This window comes from Bombus terrestris, chromosome 15, assembly GCF_910591885.1.
Source record: "Bombus terrestris chromosome 15, iyBomTerr1.2, whole genome shotgun sequence".
Lineage (NCBI taxonomy): Eukaryota > Metazoa > Arthropoda > Insecta > Hymenoptera > Apidae > Bombus > Bombus terrestris.
In genome coordinates, this window is record NC_063283.1 from 5486803 (window position 1) to 5512874 (window position 26072).

At 33.8% G+C, this 26072-nt stretch overlaps 3 protein-coding genes across 10 annotated transcripts; 1 reads left to right on the forward strand and 2 right to left on the reverse strand.

Annotated features, from left to right (window-relative positions):
* Positions 1–82: 82 nt before the first annotated feature.
* LOC125386438 lies at positions 83–2324 on the reverse strand. Its single transcript, XM_048412760.1, is given in 5 exon segments — positions 83–427; positions 766–778; positions 780–879; positions 882–1077; positions 1166–2324. Coding segments are annotated over 4 exon segments (540 nt in total). The 5' UTR covers positions 1039–1077; positions 1166–2324; the 3' UTR covers positions 83–157.
* A 3084-nt stretch (positions 2325–5408) lies between these two features.
* Positions 5409–18727, forward strand: LOC100644150 (protein scarlet). 6 transcript variants are annotated; one of them, XM_012317344.3, is made up of 14 exons: positions 5409–7504; positions 7765–7930; positions 8045–8093; positions 9519–9568; positions 10262–10395; positions 12094–12246; positions 12491–12729; positions 13477–13573; positions 13843–14085; positions 15813–16046; positions 16604–16739; positions 17277–17382; positions 17620–17720; positions 18194–18727. In XM_012317344.3, the coding sequence occupies exons 1-14, from the start codon at positions 7487–7489 to the stop codon at positions 18373–18375; spliced, it is 1908 nt and encodes a 635-aa protein (XP_012172734.2). In that variant the 5' UTR covers positions 5409–7486; the 3' UTR covers positions 18376–18727. The 6 variants fall into 6 exon arrangements, with proteins under 6 accessions (XP_012172734.2, XP_012172735.2, XP_012172732.2 ...); XM_012317345.3 differs by having other exon boundaries at positions 5409–7495; XM_012317342.3 differs by having other exon boundaries at positions 5409–7488.
* Positions 18668–25004, reverse strand: LOC100644270 (protein brown-like). 3 transcript variants are annotated; one of them, XM_003401442.4, is made up of 11 exons: positions 24786–25003; positions 24598–24646; positions 24044–24224; positions 23564–23756; positions 23005–23194; positions 22183–22398; positions 21978–22080; positions 21303–21524; positions 20386–20627; positions 19501–19601; positions 18668–18924 (listed from the first exon to the last, which is right to left on the reverse strand). In XM_003401442.4, the coding sequence occupies exons 1-11, from the start codon at positions 25000–25002 to the stop codon at positions 18743–18745; spliced, it is 1896 nt and encodes a 631-aa protein (XP_003401490.3). In that variant the 5' UTR covers position 25003; the 3' UTR covers positions 18668–18742. The 3 variants fall into 3 exon arrangements, with proteins under 3 accessions (XP_003401490.3, XP_012172739.2, XP_048268862.1); XM_012317349.3 differs by having other exon boundaries at positions 21297–21524; XM_048412905.1 differs by lacking the exon at positions 21303–21524 and having other exon boundaries at positions 24786–25004.
* Positions 25005–26072: the final 1068 nt, after the last annotated feature.

The following is a 26072-nucleotide window of genomic DNA, read 5'->3' on the forward strand; positions in this document are numbered from 1 at the left end:
TGTCGTGACTCTTATTTGGCGGCAATATTAAATCAATTTTTCCACAGAATTAAGTAACTTATCTATTTTATCATAATCGCCAACGTAAAAATACAAATTGCTGATGCAAGTGATAGATGTATAAACGTTATAATATATTAGTAATTATAATACTATATTAGCTGTAATATTCAATGGCTTGATTCTCGATCAACTGCCTTTTGATCTCCGAAGCATTCAACTCGTTAACCGCTGTCTGTTTTTGTAACTCCGCCCGTTCTAATTCGATATTCAATGTCCTCTGCTTGAACTCACGTTCCTTCCGAGTTATCTCAGACATCGACGTCGTCCTCTGAGCAGATTCATCCTGATCACCGTCAACCCTATCGTTTGTTTTCTTCACGCTCGAAGAGGGCATATCTTCTGTTCGGAAACAGACGAAATCACACTAAATTAATACCCTTCTTTCTGTTTGCCTTTCATTGGTATAATGAAATGCCAATAACATTTCCTGTACGACATTCTCCATCTTTCAAGATATATTCGCAATACTTCAAGCTTCCCGTTGTTTTACTTTTTAAGCAAAGTTATGTTACATAAAATGGAGATATATATCTATATTACATATACGCAAGAATTTAAATACAAATGAAATAGATTTTCATTTGAAACCCTCCAATATCAAAAACACGCTCGAAAACGTGTAATCGTCCTTCACACGCTCGATCGATCGTCATCGTTTCTAATCAAATCAATAAAACAAGTAAAACTCCACAAACGACTAACCGTCTTAGCAAACTATTTCTATTCTGCCCTGTTCTTTCGTTCTCCTTCATTGTTCTCTCATTCTGGTGATATCCTTGTCCGTAGACAATCTTCGACGGAAAGCGGAGTGCATCGTTGCCAAGCAAAAGTTTTCATAGCGGTGGGTGTCTTCTTATTCTCGATCGCATTAACTTACGCCTTAATCAATGAAAACAAAACGTCTGTTTCTTCCGGGGACCAGTTCTGTGTCATCTCTCGTCTCTTTAAACACACAGTGGTCGAATTCGAACACATCTTCGTCTGATTTTGACTTTATAACTGGCGCCGAAGTTTCTAATGGAAATTGATTGCTCGTTTAGTAGGCGACTTAATGGATCTCAACCGAATTCCACGATAGAGAAACGCACGCCTGTCAACTCACGTCGCGATTAGGTGACATTTCGCTCGTTCATTTGTTTAAACGCTGGTTTAACGCAGTCAGTTGTTTCACCGACGTCTACATGAGTATTATGTAAAGACTGATTGCCACGTGCCAAGTTCTTTTTTATTTTTAACGATTCTTTCCACCATCAGATTCCATCGGTGGGTTTCTTCATTTTTTGGAAACCTTTTCAATAACTACGTTTTATCGATTTTATAGAAACTCGAAGGTTTACGATTACTCGAAGGTTTTGGTAATTTGTAAACAAACAAGTGTTAGATTTTAATATTTTATCTTTCCTATTTATTTATTTGTTTATTTTTCATTTCTTTTTATAGTTTGTATGTATATATCAATCTAATAATAGTTTCGGTAATTTGTAAAGTGTTCATATTTTATCTCTCGTGTTTATTCAGAATTGATTGCTCATTTCATGGTCGAATGAATGAATTTGTTGCCACTAATTTAACACTAATTTATTTCCAATAAAAATCTATATTCCGCATAATTAAATTCTATCTGCTCAAGAATATAATCGGAAAAAGGACGTGGATCAAAATAAGCTAATAAACATTCTTTTGAGCAAAACAGTCCTAATAAATCGAGTTTCATAGCATTGTAGATTTCCGAATATCCAATAAACGCGAATATAGTGGCGAAATATCATGGATCTAAAAGAAGCTAAAATATTCCACATTACGAAACTTAACATTCGATAAGTCTAATAAATTACTGGAATATCGACTCCTTGGTAGATCGTAAACGAGACCAAAATATCCCACAAAGATCGTTACAACTAGCCAACCTCTAAATCACGCTACAGAATCCGCAATCTTCAAAGATTTCCTCTTTCAACCCCCAACCACGATTTGTGCGATTGGAAGATTTACGACGCGCTGCGTCCAATCTGAAAAAATGCCTAAAAATGAAAAAATTCCTACGACTAAATTCTCTTAGAGGATCTTAAAATCTTGAAAAACTGTCTTTTTCAACCCCCCTTTTCAACACGATTTCGAGAGCCGTTAAAACAGGTCAAATAACATAACAAACGAATTATCGCCTCTACTATACTAAAAGAATTAATGATTAAATTCGCGTTCGTGGAATTACCCAATGCAGTTGTACGTCCAGTTAAATCGGAACTAAGGGATGACTAAACGTCAGCCATTTTGGCACGGTACTAGCTAGGCGCTCGATATTAACAAATCCTCGATTCCCAGCCGGGGTGAAAGCGACGAACGAGAAACAGAGACGAGATGAGCCAGGAACGAATGGGGGATGGATAGAAAGGGCAAGGGAGATGGGGATGATAGAGGGTGGAAGAGAGATCCGCGCAACGCAAACATTGTTTCGTTTCATTTCGCGATCCGTCGCGGAATCATATTGCGCCGATCCCAATATTTCCATCGTTTTATTGCGATTGCGGTCGTTCCTCCGCCGATTTTGAACTTTCCTTCAGTTACGTTTCTGCCCTGTCGTTTTTCGATCGCGCGATCATTGTTTCCATCGATCCTCGCGTCTCCATGCTGTTCTTCTTGCATCGTTTTAAGGAAGAGGGCGAAGGAATTGATGAGAAAGGTTTGGAGAAGTTGGTTCGTAGATTCGATCAGGTCTTGGGGTCTAAGTCTTGTTTCTTTTGTTTTCTCTCTTAAAGAAAAATGTGGGAAGAAGAATGGAAAGGGGCTGCAAGAGATTGATTTGTAATTTCGGTAGATTCTTGTAATCCAGGCTATTACTTTCGTTCACTTCTTTTCAAGAATGTCTTCTTACAAAGAATTTAACAAGCTTCTTTAAGAGAAGGACGAAAGAAAGGCCGAAAATAATTTTGAAAAGATTCGTTCGTATTTTTCACTGATTCTTGGAATCCAACGTGTTACTTTTGCTTTTGTCTTTTTGTGTTGTAGAGAAAAGAGTGAGAAAAAGGGTGGTTGTGCTTAGTAACAGTGGTTACTGCATGATTGTTGCGGATTTATAGAGATATTTAAGTCGTGAAAACGATAAATTACTGAGCATGCAAGAACAAGAAACTGAAAGGGTTGATTTATAATTTCGATCGATCTTCACAATTGATGGTGTTACTTCTGTTTTCCCCCTTTTAAAAAGAAATTCGAGAGAAGTTTGAAAGGGCTGATTTATAGTTTGAAATTTTATAATTATTGTTATTGTGTGGGACAGAGTTATGAGCGAAGAGATTGATATTTGTATGATATTATTTGAAGGTAGTATGACTAATTCACAAAAATTTTGAACGTATAGGAATAATGAAATACTAGGAAAGATAAAAAAACAAGACACACTGCGAATGATCATGTTACGGAGGATAAAAAGAAAAAGAAAGTATCGCAGAATTATTAAGTAGAAGATTAATAATTATGATTTATATTTGTACCGATTCATTTGTTTCTTCTCTCGTTAACTATTCAGGATTGTCGTATGCAATTCACGATATCTTTGACATTCGATATCATAAAACCAAATAGCACTCAAAACTGTTAATCACGCGGACGTTAACAGACGTTTTCACAGACAGGACGCTTTTTCCCCGTGACAGTATTTTATTTGAAATATTTTTTATTACTGCACGGATGCATACATGCAGGAAGTTGAAACATTAGTTTATCCACGTGTATGTTTCATATTTTGATTCGTTTTTTATCCCATACATAAAATCGTTTACAGAAATTTCTTCTTTTATTAGGAAATTTGTATTTCGGAAATGAAATGTGAAATAACTTTTCAAATTTCTCAATTTTGTCACCGTTTAATTTACATGATTATTTTTCAACCCTTTAGAAAACAAACGACTTACTTTCATTTTACTTTCGTATTCATTACAAAGAAATAACAGAAATAATCGTACGTCCTGAAGCAGATTCCAAAGTAGAGTGTGGATAATTATAAATTTCAAAATGAATTTAAAGAAAATATAATATTTGTAAAATCGGAATTTTTCAATCTTCAATATATGAATTTGATCAGCGTAGCTTGCAAGCAGATCAAATATGTGCACGCTAGTCGAACGCATAAATGGGAGGGCTCTTACCAACTAAAAATTGAAACGTTTATCAGATATGGAATCAATACTCGTCCAACAGATTGCTTCATTAAACCGTTCAGTGTATTTTAACATTTCTGCAAACTTTTCTCTTTTTAGATACACATGTAAATATGTGGACAACGATATGTCGGGTTCACATGTATGAATAAACAAACTGCAACGTGGCTTCATTAAATATACAACAGTATGCATCAACTCCTCATTTTCAGACTTGCTGTCTATAAATCATTATAACATCGTTTCACAGTGAATAAAGCCTTGTTGTAAATTACAATCAATGAACGATGTTAAGAAAATAATTTTAAATGTTCTACAATATAACAAAAAAGCGACACAAAGGCTTTCAATTATTTCTTATTATTATTTATTCGTTCGTGATCCAGAATGTTACTATCTAGATAAAATGATCTTGATGAATCTATATTCATAAAGACAAGTTAGGGGAACATTTCTTTATGTAGATAAATAGATATATACAGATGTAGATAAATACAGATCAGCTTGATCTATTTATCAATAATATGATTTTCCTACTACTATACATAATTAATAATTATGATTTGTATTTGAAACTATACTAGAAACAAATTTGTATATAGAACTATACTATCAACACCCATTTTTAATTTTCAAGACCCAAGTCAAGTTTACCAAATATTATTTCTAATTTACAAAAAAAAACATTACTATTTGATACACTACCATTTTATATCTTTGAAAACCCTAGAACCCTTGTAATACAGATTTTTAAAAATTCCCACCAACTATTATTCTTAATCTATTCAACAGGAAATTCTACCTCACCAATTATCATTTGCAAGAAAAGAAGTAATATTATTTTACTCGCTGTTATTTTTAATTGTAACAAAAATTATTTTCAATTCGCGAAAAATATTTTACCTTAACAATTATCATTTTTGATTTTCAAAAGAAAGGAACATGAAACATACTAGTCCACGTTTAGTACTAGCACTTGGAATTTTCGCCGCGACACAGCGTCGCGTTACACCAATCTTCTGAATATAAGAAAAAAAAAAGAGCGTGTATAAATAAAAGAGCCATTAACCATCCAACACACCCCATGAAAAGCAGCTTTTAACTCAACGCAAGATCCGCCAATCCGCTGCGGAATGCGTTAAAGCTCCTTTCCGTCGCTAATCCTGTCACTGTTTCCACCAGTGAGTTTGTCGTATCATAGTTCTCGTTGTGTAACGGCCTTCCGTTGCATATAAGACAACACGCTCGCCTATTCCTCCACAAAACCATTCGCGATAGTATCGTGTTGTCGCGAACAACATTCACCTCTGGTTACCACAATCCAACCAGCTTCTCTTCAGTCAACCGAAACGCCATAACCAGACCCACGTATATACACGTTACTCTACACATCTTTCTCGGTATCCCATACCTTCCCATAAAAACCACCATACACTTATAACGTTCGTTGCTGGTGAACTTAAAAAGAAGCGTTGTACATTACATCAAAACGATAATATTTCAAGTTATATTACATGCAACATTGTTTCAATAATGGCAGGAAATTATTTAAGACGAGTGATTTTTGCAATCACTTCTTTCTGTGTGAAGGCGATATGTAATGGTGGTTTTGTGTCTGTCGATGGGTTTTCACAATCTATTGAGTTTTAAATTAATTGGAATTGTTGATAGAGCTTGTGGTTACGTTAGGTTTGAGTATTTTATGAGTTTGTTGATTAGTATACATACAGTGGATAATTCGTGAGTGAATCGATGGATGCCTGTGGATTTGTTTATTATAGTGATTCAGCGGGATGATTTTCTACGATACGGTTAGAGTGAGTATACGTATACCTTGAAATGAGATTTAATTCGATGGATAAATGATAACCGTATTGTCAGAGTTGTTTTTTCTTCGTTCTGGAATTTAAATGTTTAAAGATTTAATTAGTAATCGTTAATTAAACTCTTTGCAGTCCGAAACTTTTTAAGGCCAAGGATTTTAGTTGAAAAGGGAGGAGTTCGAGGGAAGAGTGTGGAATGTTCGTAAATTTATTTACACGATGGTCTCCTTCTTTCTTTTCTATTTTTTATCGCTGAAAGTAATGCAGGAAATAATTTTCACGTTATCACCGTGGTGCTAGTAGCGTCGGTTAACACTCAAAGGGTTAGGTCCTTTGATTAACCAATGTAGGGGCATGTTAAACTGTTCACACATTCACTTACTCCATCCAGTACATAATCCATTTAATCCTTTCCTTTAGAACGCGATTCTCCATAAATAAATCAGACGCGATGAACACAATTTCCTAAAATAACGCACCACTTACAAAAATATTGCTTTCGGAAATGTACCAAATATCGAAGCGGATTTTACTCTTTCATCTCTTTCTGTAGAATCTATTATCTTATCAATGCAAGGTAAACAGAAGTAGTAGCGAACAGGAGAAAATGTTTATTAATGAGAGATGCTACCAAGGTCTACCAATTTATTGCTTACAATTAGAAATTACACACGCATGCTCGATACACTTTTAGAGCCAATTTTCTTACGAAAACAAGTTGTTGTATTTAAATACATTTTATTCTTCATTTTCAATTTATTTTTTCTTATACCACACTTCACAGGCCACTGTATATTTTACTTCAGTTTATTTTAATTTAGGAGCCTGCTTTTTTGATAAGATGCGAATGTTTAATGTTGGAGCGACTAATAGACCACCGAGTCTGGATATTTGTATCTGTTCTTTTCCTGTGAAAGTAATAGCCGGGCTTTATTTTATGTGTGTTTCTTCTGAATTTATGTAAGGAACATCTAACAATAAGTACGATTGTACAAACTTATATAAGTATAAACAACAGCTAGTTGGCTCGATATGACGACACACAAGCTGGACTTGTGTTTTATGTAATCGAATCTGACCTATAGGCACTTTAATGAGACGCTGTTAGTGGAAAGGTTCATTACTTGTAACGACGATCCTTGAATAACCACAAGCTCATCACTCTAAGAAACTATTTATATCTTCTTCCTCGTCGATTTCCTCGCATTCCATACCCTCCGATTCGCTGTAATTTCGAATAATTACGATTGATCATTTCGAACACGCCAGCGGTATCCATTTTCTAAACACGAAAATCGCATTGGAAGTTGAATGAACGTTACATCGATTTCGTTTCTATCCCTTCGTTCGTTCGGTTTTTGCTAGTTTCCTGGATTTTCCTAACTACGCTCGGGATTTCAAATTTTCGATTCATGGCTTCCAATTCGAGACGGTTGTCTGAAAATGTTGGTGGTAATTTTGGTAAATCAATTTTCTTAAGAAAGGAAAGGAGAATGTTAGATCTATTAAATAGCTTCCGTCTATTTAGGAAAACTTTCGGACAACATTTTTCATTGCAATGGATTTTATTCGTATTTCTATTCGTTTAATTTTATTAATATTTAGATTTTTTCTTTTAACAAACAGTGAAAATGAACAAAGCAACGCATAATTGAAAAAATACCTAAGGAAAAATATATATTCATTATATAAACATGATTGGGATTGATCTATTTTTCCAGATGACACGCAGTCTGGGATATCCAACGTTGCAGTCGAGTATACGAAAAGATTTGTGTCTGACTTGGAGGAACATTTCATATACGGTTGAGAGGAAGGTCAATGGCGGTAGTCTTCGAGCAATTTTCGGTCTGCAGCACACAGAATTCATTCGACTGCTCAATGGAGGTATAACTTCTACTAAAAAGATCAAGGAAATAATACTGAATATATATAATCCGCAACTATATTCTCTGGTGCATTTATAATCCAAAAATTATTAATTCTCTGATTTACTTCTAGTCAGTGGTATAGTTAATTCAGGAATGTTGATGGCGATTATGGGACCAAGGTAATCATCGTGAAATTTCTTGTAACCCTGGAATACTAAATAAATTAGAAATTATTAATTTACATAAAAACACCGATATGTGGCGAATATAAGATATACATATAACTATATACATACTCATAGGGCATTCAATTCTCGTCATATGTTCTGTAGATCATTTTCAAATGGAAATATCATTTACATTTGCGATTCATTTTCGACTTCTCCCTCTTCTTTATTCATTTTTTTTAATTTACCACTTGTATAGTTACGTACACTTATATTTATTTTTATTTCACTGCTCTAACAGTATATCTATGTATGATATATTAGGTCGAGTCACAGTTTGTTTACATTTATTTAACAAAATGTGAAAGATCTATCTAATCAAGAAGTAACTCTACAGATACGTACGTATCTTCATTCACATAGGCGTATTTTTAAGTTCCAGTGATTTGTATAACATTTTCCCAAATCCATACGAATTTGTTGCCCAATAAACTATTATGTATTAATATTATTTTGTTATTTGTTACGATTGATATTTAGATACTTATACAGGGTGTATCATAACATGTGAGACCTACCTCAGACGTAGACAGACACAAAAACAATGGAAAAAGTTCACTCGAACATGTGCTACATCTGATCTTGTGCCAAAGTTACTTCAAGGTTTCAACCTAACTATAACCTTCACAGAAGGTTACAGCTACGATTCTCGCTCTGTATGTAAGCTTAGCGCTGTTGTATCAAAGAATTTCGCAATCTTTCAAAAATTCCAGGTGTATGACAAACAATACAAACCGAGGGTAGCCCTGCTGTGAAGATAAACACTGTACGGATTATTGAAACACAAAGATGACTATAAATTTGAAACAAAATAAGACAGAACACATGTTCACATGAACTTCTTTCATCGTTTTTGTGCCCTCTGTCAACTCCTGAAGTGGATACCACACATTACGATACACCCTGTATATTGAAGATTGCCAGCTCTAGTGTTAACGCACTCACCTGAATCTTTTTATCCAACCTATGCAACCCAATAAAACGTCCAGCCCCATAAAAAAGTTGTTTACTATCCTCTTAACTGTGTGATAATCAGTAAACTTTACGGATCATTAAATTTTTAATCAGCTCGTTGTTAGCAGCATATCTTCACATGCAAAATTTACGGATTACAGATGTTGCTGCCGTTAAACTTGCCGTATTAAGATTTTAACGTTCGTTTCTACGCTCTTTATCCCCGGCTTGGAGAACAGTTTGCTGATGTGTTTAATATTACAGTCTGCACCGTGAGGAGGAAGGCAGAGACGGAAATAAAATTGGATGTTCAGAGCATGGCTGACGAAAATTACGAGTGCTTAGTATTCCGGGGTTAATTGTTCCCAACGCGGGGATGGAACGTTCTTCTCCCTCACTGAAAAGAACTTGTCGTTTTTGCAGCGGCGCTGGGAAAACTACGTTACTCGCGACGATCAGCCGCCGTGTGAAAGGTTCATAAGTTTATCTTCCTCCATTTTTCACGATTTAATCCGCCGCGGTCAGAATGAAACGGTATCGTTAATAGTAGAACTACCAACGAATGAAATTTGTGCCAAAAAAGATCGAAATGAAAGGTACCTATATGAAAAAATACGGCAAAAGTTTCAAATCATGTTCTTTGGCCTGCTTATATGTATGTTATACTTATAACTGTTCTGTTAATTTTCATTATTAATTCGAGATGGCCTGATAATTAACGATAGCAATAGTGATTTTCTTTATTTTAATAGATTTTTGATAAAATAATTTATTAAGGTAATAGAAGAATCTAATCTGATCAGATGTTTTCTAAAAAGAAAATCTGTTTCTAATGTTACCTTAATAGCTAAATTTTGATATTGTTTTATATTTTGCATAATTCGATTTCTAACTTTATCAGGGAAACCTAATCAATGTTTTATATATTACAATAGGTATATTAATAAAATCAATAATACACTATTACAAAGTTTCTAGACCTTCGTTGCAGAAAATTTTTTCCCTTTTCTTTGAAACTATAGTTTGAGTAGTTTACAAATGATTTACATTTAAATATATTTTTACTGATATAGATAGAAATAAAAAGAGAAATATCCTCTGTCCTTTTACTATTTTTGATATCAAAACGAGCAGATCACTGACCAGTGTGCATTTTTAATCGATAGGAGAAGCGACAGGTGACGTTCTGTTAAATGGCAAGCCTATCGATACCGACCAAATGATAAGGATATCTGGATTCGTTCCACAAATGGACCTGGCCATCGAATCGCTGACAATCCTAGAGCACATGGAATTCATGGTTCGTTCAATTACATTGCTCTAATTTACTTCAATCTTTCTATATTCGATCAAGTCTCTATTTCCTCCTAAAAATGTCTAAAATTTAGATTTTTACGATGTTTCTTATTATCTATATTAATAAGTAACATTTTTCAAAATTACATGATTTTGATACCTTAGAATTAAACGGTTATGGACTTACAGAGTTACAGAACTATAAAACTATAGAATTATAGAATTAAAAAAAACATTTCTCCTGATATGACTTAATAACAAATAAATATCGGTCCACCGGATAAAAATATGAATTTATTTTTTAATAATCTACATATGCAAACGCAAAATAAATTTTTTCATTAGTTTCCCGAATTCTTATTCCTTAAATTATATATATCTTCCTCGCAACAAGAAATTTATCAAAGTACCAAGAAACGAAATGAAAAATAGTGGATATACTATAACTATCATAACGTCGTTGAAAGCATTTGTTTCATATATATTTTATCGTCGATGATAGATATCATGAATCGTTCTTGATTAATCATACTCGTTTCAATGGACGGCGGCAATCGATCTCTACTAACATCGATCGAATAATGGTTACCCAGTAGCTAGTAAAAGTTTATGGGGCAGTTCACGGTACAATGAACAGAATAATCGTTCGATAAACTCGCGTCGATTGGCAGTTAGCGGTTTTAAATAATTGCCTTTTACTCGCCATCAGTTTGTCAAGCTCGTAATCGAGATCGATAAACCGACTGATATCAGTACAGATTATTTGTCTTACGTAACGAGAAGGAATTATGTGTTTCGATAGATCAATTCTTAAATCGAATGAAACATAATGGAACGGCGATCTCTTTGTGAAACACCTGCTTTTATACTTTGTCCGATGTTTGATTGAAAATATTTATTGGGGATGGCTTATCATCGGTAGATATCAAATTGTAATCTAAGCCTTTCAGAGCCGATTTCTTCATAATCCATAAGAAAGATTATTTTTTGTTAATTATTACTTAGAAAAAATATTATTTAATATGTAACAGAAAATTGTGCGTGTAGACTGCACGTGTTTATGTAATTTCATATTTTTAACTTTCCAATTTTCAAGTTTCCAATTTTCCATCTATGTATAAACGTTTCTTGTCCCTTTTGCGATGCTTATGATTCGTATTTGTACTATGATATTCATGGTTTTTATTTTTTACATCTTTCACGATATTTATGACTTTTATCATTATATTGTGATTTACACGATTTTTATGTTTCTTATGGCTTTCATAATTTGTATGTTTCTCTATTCTCTGATTTGCGTGACTTTTATCTTTATTACGACTTGCATGATTTTTATGATTCTTATTCTATTAATTTTATTTTAACTTCCGTGATCTCCATATTATTCACGATCTTCGTAATCGTTATACGCAGTATGATTTCCATGTCCATCATAATTTATAATCTCGTCTCAATAATACGACGCTGAGTTTCAAGCATCCAATCTGAAATCTGTTAAAAATCAATCTCGTATCTTTCATCAAAGAACTACTCTTCAAAGGCTTATTTCGCGTTTAAGCGAAACCGAATCTCATTTCAAACTTTCGCTGAAAACGCTTTTCCAATGCGCATCTGACCGTCGACGTTGTGTAATTCGCTTAAACGTCGAATGATTGGGTTCCGCAGCCATTAAAACTTGGCGATTGTTCTTGATTTGATCAAGGCGTGCATGAAAATGGACAGGAGGCTGGGGGCCAACGTCAGAAGGCAACGCATAATGGTGCTGCTTGGTGAACTTGGACTAGGAAAATGTATCACCACAAAATTATCTGCCCTTTCTGGCGGAGAGAGGAAACGCGTCACCCTGGCTGTTCAAGTAAGATCTTGAAACATTTTTCTTAAATAAAAATATATATATACAAGCTCTTCAACTATTTTTCATAATTCGTGCTTTAATTACACATGTTTTCGAATTTTGAAATTTTAAATACCGATAGATTTTGTCGTTTTATTTATAAAAATACATATCTTATGAGATATTATAACAACGATAATATTTATTTATTTTGACCCATAATTTCCTTCATATGAGATACACATAGAGTAGAAAATCTTTCTAGTTGCTCACTGAACCGAGTATTCTCTTCTGCGACGAGCCAACAACAGGGTTGGATAGTTATGGGGCGATAACTGTGGTGAAGACGTTGAGGGACGTCGCGGCCAGCGGAAGGATAGTCATATGCACGTTGCATCAACCTGCTTCCGGTTTGTTAGACATCTTTCATGAAGTTGTGCTACTTTCCAGCGGCAGGGTCGCTTTTCAAGGTTCTTCTACCGACGCAATGAAATTCTTTGATAGGTTTGATTATTTATTTATTTATTTGGATACCTGCTCAACGCTTCGTTTCATTTTTAATCAGATCTTGAGATAAATAAGGAATTACCTGTAATTCTATTTTATATTATTATTTACATTATCTATAGTATTTATAGGATCAGTATCAATATGTGGAGCTATTTATTATTGATATCAGAAGGTTTATTTCAATTAAAATTGTGTATTCTTTTAAAAATTCAAGGATAACTTCACTCGACCTAAGATCAATTTAAAGTTGATTTAAATCAGAGTTATTAGCCGATAATTTCTGATGGAAATTTTGCTATTTAGAACAGTATTCTTTCATTTGTTTCATATAAAATTTACGGTCATTCTAACATTTCGACGATACGATTTGAATAATTTGTGAATGTTACGAACGGTGTCATAAAATGTCAAATGGCTACTTTCAGAGATGGCTTTTGCTTTGAAGAGCTTATATATTGGCCGACATCGAAGCTGAGTAAAAGGATTTTTACGTCAAATATACTTAAGTATCCGGACCTTTTAAAAGAAATTGATATCCAGCTATTTTTGAATGACGTGACTCGTTTAGAAACGTACGTGTTTTCTTTGCGCGTACCAAACAGTAATCGTTCTATAATGTTTTTGCACAAGATTTACAAATTTAGATTCATGTGTACAAGATTCCAAAGAATTCAAACTCCTTACCATTCAACCAATACATAGTTCACGCACTATTTTACAAAAATGGAATGCAACTTTCAGCTTGGACCTACGTTGTCCTCCAACTTTCAACGGCGCTGAGTTCTTCGTTTCTCAACTATCCATCGTCCGTGGCAGGGAAGCTGAAAGTTATAGAAAGGTACTGTAAACAAAATCTTTCGAAGAATTTTCAATGACGTGAATGATTTAGACAAACATGATACTTAGCAAAAAATTAAATGTTATAGCTTAGTGTATTTCAATCTTTGTGGCTCTCAGGGCGAAATATATAAAACTCATGGGGTAAAATATATATTAAGTATATCAGATACATCAAATTTTGTCAACGTGTTAACAAACGAAAAAAAAGAATAAAGAAAAGAGAAACGGAAACAAAACTTTCTGGACAAACTCGATGATCCTGCATAGGTAAATTGGATCTGCGATCAATACGAGAAATCGAAACACAGCCAGAAGGTGTCGAAACTGATCGACTACTCCTGCTTCATGGATTCCGGCGAGCTACCAGCAATATTCTCACAGATCTCCTTGTCTCCGAAAGATTTCAAAAAAGCACGTACACTGACGCAGCTTCGATGGCTCACGTGGCGAACTTACGTCGATTACAAGAGGAACTCAGCCTCTCTTCTCTTGCGATTCACAACGTACATGGTGAGACATTGGACTGTGTCCTACAACAAGCTTTTCCTTTGACCACGATAAGCTGTCTGATCCCCTTTCGCTTTGTTTCTCCACCTTTGTGCTTTAATCGTTCCCGTATCGTAGCCACATGGTCATTGTTTCGTATGTTTCAGAGTTTCAGATGGTAGTGGATTAAATTCCAAGTTGTCAGAAAATTTGAAGGGAAAAGATGGGAGATGAGATAGTTCGAAGTCAGATAGTTAGAGACGAATGTTGCATTCACACGATGTTTCACGTACACATAATTTTCTTCTTTTTTCCCTTTCAGTTAATTTATATTATCTCTGGTTTCTTCTTTTTCCCAATCAATTTATGTTATTTCAATTTTCGATTCTAGGTTTATGAAAAGGAATTCGAAGGAATTTGATTTTACATTTTGTTTCTTTTACCGAGATCCTGCAATTTTATAATGTTCGATCAAGATAGATTATTGCGATTCCTTGAATCCTATTTTCAATTAAATCTTTTCACAATTATTATATCTTGATGAATATATGCACAATTTTACTAAGTTGAAATTTAGAATACCATCTAGTCCATATAATTTAACATTCCTCTAGATAAATTAAATTGTTTTGATCTTCTTTGAAACCTTCCTCATTTCTAATAAATTTTTGTACTGGATATACCATAACTTTCTCTTTTTATGCCTTCTTCTTTCGAAATTCCAATTTTTTCCATAAACATTAACTGTACTAACTGTACTAACACCATGTAAATATTTTCTCCTTGCTATTTATATCGCTTCTTATTGTTAGACTGTGAAATCGTTTGGATACTTTTTAATCGTCTCCTCGGGATAGGCTGACTGTGTAGATTATTTGCTAAAGTAATTGGATGGTTAGATAGCCTGTTTTTGTATCTTTTAACATGGTTTGCGATTACTTTCGAAACCGGTTTTATCTCCAGGTCTTTTCTGAGCTCTTAATTTTTAATGTACCATGGAGCATTGACTATTGTCCGTAGAATGGTTGATTGTAATGCTTCGATCTTCTTGATGCGGCTGTTAGCTGCTGTGCCCTAGGGCTCAATCCTATAAGTTCAGGTTGGTCTCACAATTGTTGTACTTTGTAGATTAGAAGTTCGTTTCCCGCATTTATAGTTTTGGATTGCAATATACTTCCTGCTAGGTATACCATGTTTCTTCTTTTGTTTCCAATTTGTTCTACCTTTTGCCGAGTGCGATGCTTCCAAACGAGTCTGCTACCCAAGTGCATTCCCAAGTTCTTAACTGTATCGGTTTTATTGTTCGGTGATATTGCACGGGCTGTCTGTTTCCTTCGAGTGAAAGTTATGTGCTTGCATTTCTCCTCGTTCACTATAATTTGTTACGCTCCTCGAGTCACGATTCCAGTGTAATTAGCTATTTTTCTTGCCATAGTTACAATGACTTTCGATTTCCAACACTGAACCATGAGTCTCGCCTGATACTTTGCGATTTAGCTTCGATCACTAGCCTCCAAATATTCCCAAAAAAGCAGAATTTACTATCCTTCCTGGTATTTTTAAAATATAATATTCTCAAATTATATAAATTGCCATAAACTGTACTCTGTAATCAATATTCTTGTCAACTTTACTGTGTCTCTGGCTCCATTCTTCTCTAATCGATCATCCGCTTTCTATTCGGTTTCCCAATTTTCTTAAATTTCATTAAACTCCAAACAATCCAAAAGTCGACAAACGCACGTTTAAAGTTTATAGGATTGCTGATAGCGTTGCCCTATATGAACATCACGGGACAAGCGTTGAATCAGGGTGGCATACAGAATATGCAAGGTCTCCTCTACTTGGTGGTCGTCGAAACTGTATTCACGTTCAATTATGCTGTTTTCTACACATTCCCGCGAGAACTGCCGCTTCTACTGCGTGACATCGCCAGTGGACTGTACGACCCGACGCCGTATTACATGAGCAAGGTTATCGTCCTGGTGAGATAAATTGATTATTAGTAAGTCCTTTACCAGTACCTAAAATTGTATCTAATCTTATTACAATCTCTGTATAGAATATTAATAGATGTGACTCGGCGAAACTACATTTTTCCTAACAACGAAATACGCACAGATGAAATTTAAGGAAATAATATTTAGATGATTTTGTTACAGACATTGAAACTTTTGTGTCCACCTACCTTTGCGTTATAATTATTCTAATTGAAAAACTTTTGATAAAGGTATTCTCATTGATTAAAAAATTAGAAGTGACTAAAAATTGGAAATACATTTAAATCAATGATTATGTTAATTAGTAACATTAACATCAAGACATTTATTGAATTATTGGATTAGTAAAAAACGTTTTTATTTTGTTTCATTGTCGTTGGAAGTTTTTCCGATCCAAGGAAAATAAGGTTTCGAAGTGATCTATTATTTAATTGTATACTGGTTTTTATGCTTTCGAGATATTACATTTCTGGATGAATAGCAGCGAAATCCAATCTCCAATTTCAATGTACGGATATAGTGGATTCCGTGGAAATTTTCAGATACCCGGGGCGATAATACAGCCATTGCTGTACGCGGCTTTCATATTCGCAATCACGGGGCTGAAGGGTGGACTTTTAGGATTCGTTTACTTTGCGCTGCCTGTAGTTGTCTGCGCCGTTTCAGCCTCCGCTCTTGGTGAGGATCTCCCCAATAGAAAAGATAAAACAGAAGAAAGCAAAAATTCTCAACTATTATAGGGATACCATATATTTTTTACTACTAAAGCAATGTAACTGAAATTATTGTAAGTCTCAGAGACACAGACAGACAAAGAGAAAATTATTAATTATATTTATTATATAATTGAAAGTAGATCGCCGATTTTTATACATTTTTTCTACAAATTGCATACAATACATAGAAATATATAAAATGTTCAGAACGGAACACTTTGTATAATTTTTACCAGATGGAACAAATTTCACAAATATATGAAATTACATAAAAATCAGCTCTCTACGTAGAAGTATGGTAAAGGTAATCTTTGATTCACTGTAGTTTTATAAATTAACTATGGAACAGTAAAATGTAGCGTGAAAGAATCGCAGAAGTTATTCAACAACGAGAGTATTGCATTTTTCATTAAATTATCTCAATTTATTGGCTTCTCCTAGCGTGCAAAGGTGGATATTTTGAGTAGAAACACACAAGAACCGTCTGATTTCTCGACAGGTTTATTTCTATCGGCGTCGTTCCAATCGGTAAACACAGCCTCCCTATTTTCTGTGCCGTTGGACTTCCTTGGCCTGATGTTCTGCGGAATTTATTTGCATCTTGGGTGAGGAGAACGATTACAAACTTCAATTAAATTTAACCTACTCATGGTCGAATGCTCATTCGCGAGTAAAAAATTAAATTCCACATTCAATAGCACGCAATTTAAAATAGCTTGTTTCTAAGTTCCTAAAATATTTGAAAAATACACTCACGGCGATAAAGAATATATATATAGATATAAGTTTAATTAAAACGAGCGTGTACAGGTTCGATGCGTTCCCTTACAAATATTTTTCAGCTATCTGGCGCCTGGTATCGCGTGGCTCAAATATCTATCCCAGTTCTATTATGGCCTAGAGGCGGTTTCCTTGACGCAATGGCCTCTAATCGATCACATAAGTACGTAATTATCTGTTGGAATTAATCACATTTGTCTTCATATTTTATTCCATTACATGTATCGTTCTACGCTCTAAGGAAATTAAACGGGAAGAAGGTGTTTCGTTATTTTAAATTGCTTTTCACAAATTGTATCATTCATGCGAGAAAATACTTGAAATAAAAGTTGCTAGGTTTTTAGTTTTCTTAATCTTCTATCGAAGTTTGAAGTCCTTTCTAACTTTCTTCAATCTTTAGTAGGACTGTAAATTCTTCTTTATTTTCTTTTCTTTATTTTTTAAAGGAAGGTATAATACAATATCTAACTCTGCGATTGGTATAACAAGTACAAATATTATACAAATATTGCTTAATATTATCGAGCATTAATTACAAGATCAAAAATTAAAAATTGTGAAATAAAATTGCAGAATATAAATAAAATCAGAAAACGTTCTTCCACGCTTTTCACATAAGAATCTTTCATGTCAAAGACTGTTCGCCGGATCCGGAAGAGCCGTGTGTCTCCAGCGGACGAGAAGTTTTGGAGAAGTACGGCTACTTACCAAACCATTACACCATGGATATAATCGGCCTCTTGGTCATTTTTGGGATTTGCCATTTCGCTGGCTTTCTGGTGATCAGACACAGAAGTCGCAAGGAACCTGTCTATTAAATTAATTTCCAGTTGTTAATTAAGTTAATCTCTAATTTCATTCACTTTCTCAATCCATTTTACAACTTTTCTTTATAAAAAAAAAGATCTAAAAAAAATCAATGCACAAATGTTTCCTTACTATCGTTGTTTTTCAATTTGTAAACTTAAATACTTTGTTATCTCGGATCGATCGACGTAATCACCTCTGATCTCATTAAATTAACAATTCACAGATTCTCGATATTAACGCTAATGTCAATAGATATTTAGGGAATACAAGGAATACACAGATAATATTAAGTTATACGAGTAGCTTTAAGTAAGTTGATATGTATTATATGCTCGTTATAAATTATTTTATGTAAACGAACGGTGGAATTGTTATTCACAAAAATGTTTTAATTTTCCTCCTCCTTTGTAGACCAAAGTATCCAAGAATATTCATTGCGATTGTTAAGGATAGAAGACCACTGAAATCCCAGATGAGATTTGTCTTCTCGAATCCATATTCCGATAGCACTTGTTCTCCATTTTGTAGACAAGGAAAGTCACTGGATGCTAGACATTCTGAAAGAAAGTTGGTCGAATTGAATTAATAATTAATTATATTTAAATCGTTGTAAGGTAAATTACATGTATTACATTTTTTCCGAATCGAAATTTCAATCGATTTATCCGAAAGTCATTAGTTTTTGAACGCGGTCGCATAATAATTTTGACTTTACAACATTAGCCGGAGAAACTTTATTAAGTCGTCCAATTAATGTCTCACGTTTATTCCTTTATTAGGGTTTATTTAATTAATATGCCGGAATTATTTGTAAGAATTCTAAAATCCATTAATTTTACGATTAAATACTTTTATTTTAGTGAAACTAAAATTTATATTCAACCAAAATGTAAAAAGAAAAGACAGCAAAAAAGTAGAACTGATATTGGAGCTAGATTAAGGTTTTTACTGAACCATGTGAAAAACTGGATTCAATTTTCATCAGATTGATATCTCTGGCTTCAAATCAAGAATGGGGTCTTTGCAAGAAATTTTCCAAAACTGATCTTCTACGTTTGCGAATGATTTTCCGACTGGTACTCGAGAGATCGACAGAAGTTGGCGCAATCTATTTAAGAAATCATTGTGCTCACCAATGTCCTCTATTCGTGACCAATAAATTATGGAAAGAGCTTCGTTCAGGTAAAAGAATATCGAGAAATATTTAAAACACGTCAGATACTTGGGCAGCGACCTGAAACCGTCAAAGACCCATTACTTTTATAGCCTGTTGACCCGTGAAGAAAATACAGCTCATTTCCGATCTGCTTCTAAAATATTTATGGTCTAGTTAAATTCAAACATTGCACTCGAGTAGATTTTACATTTTTAAATAACGTTTCTCCAATATGCTTTAAATAAGGAAGTTAAATAAAAGATATAAATATTATGTATAACATTTGAGTGTCATTCTCTCTTTATTCTATTTAATTTTGAGCCATTATATTCTCAAAGTTTAAAAATGTGTATTTTCCTTTCAGAAGTTTGTGTTTCTTTATTTTCTTTCATTTCTGTGCCACTTTATTCTCAATATATCGTGTCTTCTATTTTTTTTTAATTCCTAAAGGCAATATTGACAATGTCTGAGCGATATTTTTCTCATCTCATTCAATTTTAAGCGTACCAGCCATTTATTTCACGCAATTTCTTTATTTTCTATGTCTTTTCATTTCTTTTCATATTTTCTATTGTGCTTCTCATTCCGTTTAATTTTCATTGTCATCTCGATAAAATTTGAGCGGTATTTTCTTCGTTTCAGTCAAAGTTTGAGCATTACAAGTGTAAACTTTAATTTTTCCTTTCTTCCTTTTTTTTTTTTTAATCTTGAACTTTAAATACCCTATACTTCCGATTAATTAAAGTTATAGCTATCTAATTAAATAATTCCCAAGAAATAAATACCAAATATTGTTTCAGTGTCGTTTACGAAGCTTTTAATGGCAAAGCTATAATTTGCATTTATTTAAAACATATAATACCTGAGATTGTAGAACATGCCAGCAGTTAATAAGAAGAGCATGTCTATAGGTACCATGATTGACGTAATAACATCGACATTCTCGATCCAAATGGAAAACATTAGACCATACGCTATACTACAAATCGCAGCCACTGATGTGGTGAAGCAGTAAAATAAAAAATTGGACAAATTGATTTGAGCGATCAGGATGAAGTATATAACTGTTGTGAAGAGTATGGCCTTCAGGACTGCTATTGGTATCTGAAAAATATTTGTTTCTTTGTTAGTGACTCAGTTTTAAAGTGTTTTTAATTGATAACAATAGCACAGAAATAATTTCTACTTTTTAGAGAACAAAGTTAAGTGCTGGTAGTTTTAGCCAAATTGAATTTTAAATTGCTGAAACTGACTGAAATGATTCTGCGACATTCCATACTTGTTCCTCTCATAACAACTTCATAACTCCATGAGATTTACATTTGTACGAATATAATTAGGAAAGTGGAACTTGAATAGAAGCTTCATTCAAGTATTAAATATTTTATAGGGTATTATTCTTAGCATATTACGTGCATTTTTGCATCTTGAAATTTCTCACAAATGTACGAAAATGCGCAATCTAATTATGAGTATTATAAGACAGCGCGATGCCAGTTTTCATGTGACAATGTTTCACGTTTACCATCATAAACAGTTGACTATATTTCTTCGAATCACGGAAGCGTACCAGGACGAAGGAAAATAATTTTTATAACATAGTTAATTATGCAGCCAAAGGCAGGATACTGGTTTAAAGCTTGATATACGCGAGTAAATAAAAATTCTCAAAATCTTGACGTTCACGATCAGAAACATTTTAAGGTGCGCTAAAAGTTAGTTGTTTTAACGCGAAGTTAGATCTGGTTAGAAAAGTTGAAAGCAAAATCATACTGTTACCAGACCGCAGAACGTGGCGACATAATAGGGGCCGCTGCCATAAACGCCGTCCTCGCGAAGATAAATCAAAAGCTGACTAGGAAATTCGTAAATCACAGAGTAGGCGACCGTGAACGAAATTTCAGAGCTCATCATGTACAACGCGCCTCTCGCGTTCTGCACACCCACCTGCGTGTGCGAATTAATCCCCGTGTAAAAAGTGGCCACCGCCGCCATGGAGAGCTGCGATTAATTTCAATTACAATAATTTTCCTTTTTTCGTAAAACTCGATAGAATTTGGCGAGCAGTCGTCATTATCAATTATTAGTTATTCAAAATAACGAACAAAAGTAAACACATTAATTTCTCATCTAGAACTCTTGACACATCCTACAAAATGGAAAATTTTACGCCTCTTCTCTCAAAGGTCGTTTTCATCCCCTAAAATTGTACTACAGCACTAGCAAAGGATAAATTTGTGTCATAAATGAATATCTTCTTTGTACAGACAGCTTTACAATATCTCGAAAACTTTCCAAATTTTCCCAATTTCTAAATTTCTTTCGTTAGTGTACGTGCTTTACAAAAATCCCTATTTCATCCCCAAGTTTCCCATTAGTTCCCTTTTGTTCGAAACTTGAGTTAGTGTTTACCAATGTTGATTACCAATGTTCAAATCGATTGAAATAACTCACGAAATAAGAAAGCCACGAAATCCATCCTTGAAAGATCCTCCTGTGACTTTGGACCCATATCCTCCACGTCAACCAAGAAAACTGTATCGCGCATCCAGGCTTTCTAAAAATTATTTCTATTGCAACACAAGGATCTCTTCGAACATTTCAATAAACCATCTTTCTCCTTTTTTTCTGCTGTCCTTTCGAAAATATTTTTTATTACCTCTGCGGTTGGATCTCCAGGTCTTTGCTGTTGGTGATTTTGGGAATCCTCGAGAGAGGAGATCGCGAGAATGCCCGACATATCTTATCGATAAGTTCTTCGGCTGCAGTGTCCTCGCGATTCGGATTTGTCGTGGACGTTTCGGTTTTTCGCCGAGATAAGAGTTTTACGTAGTACTCGGACTCGTCGAAACCAACTGGGCATTCGTAACCTAAACTGTATTTGTTCCACATTTAGAATTGTATTATCTCAGACGAATTTTAATCGATTTTTCACATAATACTTCGGAGAAATTTTTATTCAATTTTATATAACATTATTTGAGCTTTATTTGATTTTATTGAAGTTAGAAGCTAACAATGTTTCTGGAAATTTCAATTAGAATTGCTATTTTCAATTTAATTATTTATTTCAAGTATTCGTAGCTTAGACTGTGTTTCTTTGGCATTTAGAATTTTATTATGCCTTCAGTCAAATTCTACTCGAGATTTCATACAATATATCAGACATTTTTTAATTTTTTTTGTTTGTTTGATATTATGCAGTTTCATTTAAACGTTATTTGATTTTATTGAAAGCAGAATTTAATAATGTTTCAAGTGATTTCAGTCAGAAGAGAATATCTCCGTTTAATTAATTAGTTATTTGAAGCAACTTTGACTTTAATAGTATTTATTTAATTATTCCTGTGGTTAGAGGAAGAAGATTTATCTTTTGTCTTCAAAGGTAGTTGGTATTAATTTTTTGACGGTATAATTTCTGTTCCTTTTTGAAATAGAAAATATCATGGATAGTAAAAGTTATCAGACGTTAATTAGCTACCTGAGGAAAAACTGTGTAGCGTTCTCCAAAGTCCCAAAGTAACCTGTTTTCCCATCAGACAGCAATAACACATGGGAAAAAAGATTGTATACGTCCATTCCTGGTTGATGAATAGTACAAAAGACTATAGATTCGTGGCTTATAGTCGTCAATGCCTCTACCACTTGCTTCGCAGAGAATATGTCCAAACCTAGGATTTAATTATTACGTATAATTACGGAAATTTCCATTAAAATTTTTACATTAAAACATTGAAAATTAATACGAGCAGAAATCCAAAAGTAAAAAAGGGAAAGATATAAAGCGTAGAGAGGTAGAAAAATAGGGGAAAGCAGTTTTAAATCCACGTTAAATAAAACACTATAAAATTCTATGTTCCAGATATACTAGCAAAAAGAAATAAGAAGAGAAATAAAAAAATGTAGCATTGACGATTAAGAATTAAAAATTTCCAATTATATTCCAATAATATTCAATCACTTGAAAATATCATAATCATCCATAACGCTATTCTGTTTCACGCACCCTTAAATCGATATCTTCTGTAACTTTCTCTTACCAGTAGTCGGCTCGTCGAGGAAAAGTATCTTTGGCCTGGTAATCAATTCACCAGCCAAGGAAAGTCGTTTCCTCTGTCCACCAGACAAATTCGATATCAACACGTCTTTACAATCGATCAGGCCCATCTCCGTTGATAATTTCATTGCCAAAAATTTCCTTTGTACACTGTTGACGTTCATCTTCAACGCGTACTGAACAAACCAACCGATTTATCGTGAATTATCTTCGATATAAATAACGATGAGCGCATTTAAGAAAGATGATGAAAATTAATATTTATTCACTTATTATTAAATGCTGAATATTATTTGTAATGTAATAAATTTAATATATAATGAATGATAATATAGACTATGTAATAATCAAATTCGCAATATAATTATCTATAATATTAATTATATAATGCAAACTAATATTTATTTATTTCTCGTAATTTTAGTCGAGTATCATTAATTATCAAAGCAAAGCAACTAATCACCGAGAACAGTAAATATTCTTCCACGGTGAGAGACGTTGGCAGAGCATTGAATTGAGGCAGGTAACTGCATATCTTCGACATGATCATTTGCGAAACGATTTGCCCATTTATTGACACCGATCCAGACGTCGGTTCAATTTTCCCAGCTAGAGCCGCTAAAAGCGTTGTTTTTCCAGCGCCACTGGAAAACAATGATCGTTGCGGTCATTTTTAGGTTTGACATTCTACGACGTTAGTGGTTCGTGTCGATCATTTAATTCGTAATTCTACAGTTTCTTCTCTTATGAAGATAAACCAATTTAATATTTTGAAATTGAGATCTAACACTTACTAGAATACACAATAAAAAATGTAAGTTCTTTCTTGTAAATTTCCTCTGCTCTTATCGATTAATTTCGTATCGATTAAAAAGTAAAAAAAAATTAAATAATTAATTATAATCAATAGTTCTAAGCTTAAGAATTCACGATTCCTCCTTCTCGAAATTTCGAGAAGTACATTACATCGAGTACTTTGTTCTTCCTATATTTATTTCTACAGTAACTTTTCTATACCTTGGCCCCATTATAGCAATCAGATTCCCCGTCACAGCATAACCAGACACTATAATCCACACAGATTTCTGTTACTTCACATTTGATAAAAAAAAGTTCCTTAAATAATCGGCAAATCAATCAAAGAAATAGAAATTTCTGTGAACAGGAAAATAATAGACAAATGGAACATTTTCTTTCGATGTCACCTCCTTTCAAGATGGACAAATTTTCTTCGTAACGTCTTCTTCGAAACTTTCTCCATACAATCTTCAAGAAATCTCTTTCCTGGGGGACGCTCACCGTCAAATTATCCCAAACAATTGTATCTGCAACATTTTTCAATTCTTCTAACATTATCAGGTTGGATAGGTCGCGGGAAATCTGTATAGTACGAAGACACGTAACAACTGCAATCAATTTCATGAACTGGTTCGCTTCTTCGTCACGCTTATCATCGTTATCTAACCTGTTCCATGACGAAAATATCTCTTCAATAAATTAAGAATAACGATATCTTCGCATACGTAGAAGGTAGAAGGCAAACTAATTAAGAGATTAAGTTTCAGACTGCAATACATACAATGTGTCTCTTTATTTTACGCTTCTTTTTCTGCTGTTCTACTGCTACTGTCAGGATTTTCCATTGGTAATAAACATTTCAGCAGGTGATAGTGACAACGAGTATGGTGGAGATTCCATTAAATAGAAAATGAAGAAACGAAAATTAGTCACAGTTAACGATTGTCTGTGCTTTATATGTGAGTTTATATATAATAATATCACGATATAATGTGATAATTCTAATAATTTTCAATTGTATTTAAATAACGCAATTAAAATGCTATTTAAACAAGTAGATTCTTCCAAATCTAATTTCACAGTGTTCTATAGACGACAAATTATAATAGATAACAGAATACTAAATAAATAATAAAACGCTAAAAAGTAAAATAGAAAATGAAACATATACAGAACATTAATTAAATAATGGAATAATAAAACACTAAAATATAAAATGGAAAATAGCACGTGTTTGAGGTAGGAAAGAGGTATTAAAAAATTATTAAACAGATTAACTGTCCGTTTGGAAAATGGAAGAAAATTTTCGGACAAAAGACAATGGCAATAAATTATTTCATTTCAAGTTACCGCGTTCTTTGTGTAATAATCTGATCTCTTCTACACCATTTTAAGAATGTTCTGCTTAATTTTCGACAAACAAAGCCTACGAAGCATCAAATTAAAAAGCACTTCGGACAATGAACAGTTGAAAAAGAACTCCGATTCGCTAGTGCCATTTACTCAACAACGTTTGCACAGTACGATGACTATGAAATCGCGAATGAATGACCAAGGAGCAGGAGAGTTTCATCACGAAGAATTGTTCTCTGGTGGCAATCAATCCTGAACAAACTTGAATCTTTTTTTACAAAATTTCTTACGATCAATTTTCCGAGAAACGATACAAGAATTCTTTCTGCTGTTTGTCGTCT

What these genes read in the sequence shown, in the direction of transcription:
- LOC100644150 (XM_012317342.3), top strand. Translation starts at nt 7,456, where the DNA reads ATGGCTTCCAATTCGAGACGGTTGTCTGAAAAT. An exon ending in CATTCGACTGCTCAATGGAG is followed by an intron (nt 7,931 to 8,044) that starts GTATAACTTCTA and finishes ATTTACTTCTAG; the next exon opens with TCAGTGGTATAGTTAATTCA. An exon ending in CGTTTCAGCCTCCGCTCTTG is followed by an intron (nt 16,740 to 17,276) that starts GTGAGGATCTCC and finishes ATTTCTCGACAG; the next exon opens with GTTTATTTCTATCGGCGTCG.
- LOC100644270 (XM_012317349.3), bottom strand. Translation starts at nt 25,002, where the DNA reads ATGAAATTGATTGCAGTTGTTACGTGTCTTCGTACTATACAGATTTCC. An exon ending in CCTCGACGAGCCGACTACTG is followed by an intron (nt 23,195 to 23,563) that starts GTAAGAGAAAGT and finishes ATTAAATCCTAG; the next exon opens with GTTTGGACATATTCTCTGCG. An exon ending in GCTACACAGTTTTTCCTCAG is followed by an intron (nt 22,399 to 23,004) that starts GTAGCTAATTAA and finishes GAACAAATACAG; the next exon opens with TTTAGGTTACGAATGCCCAG.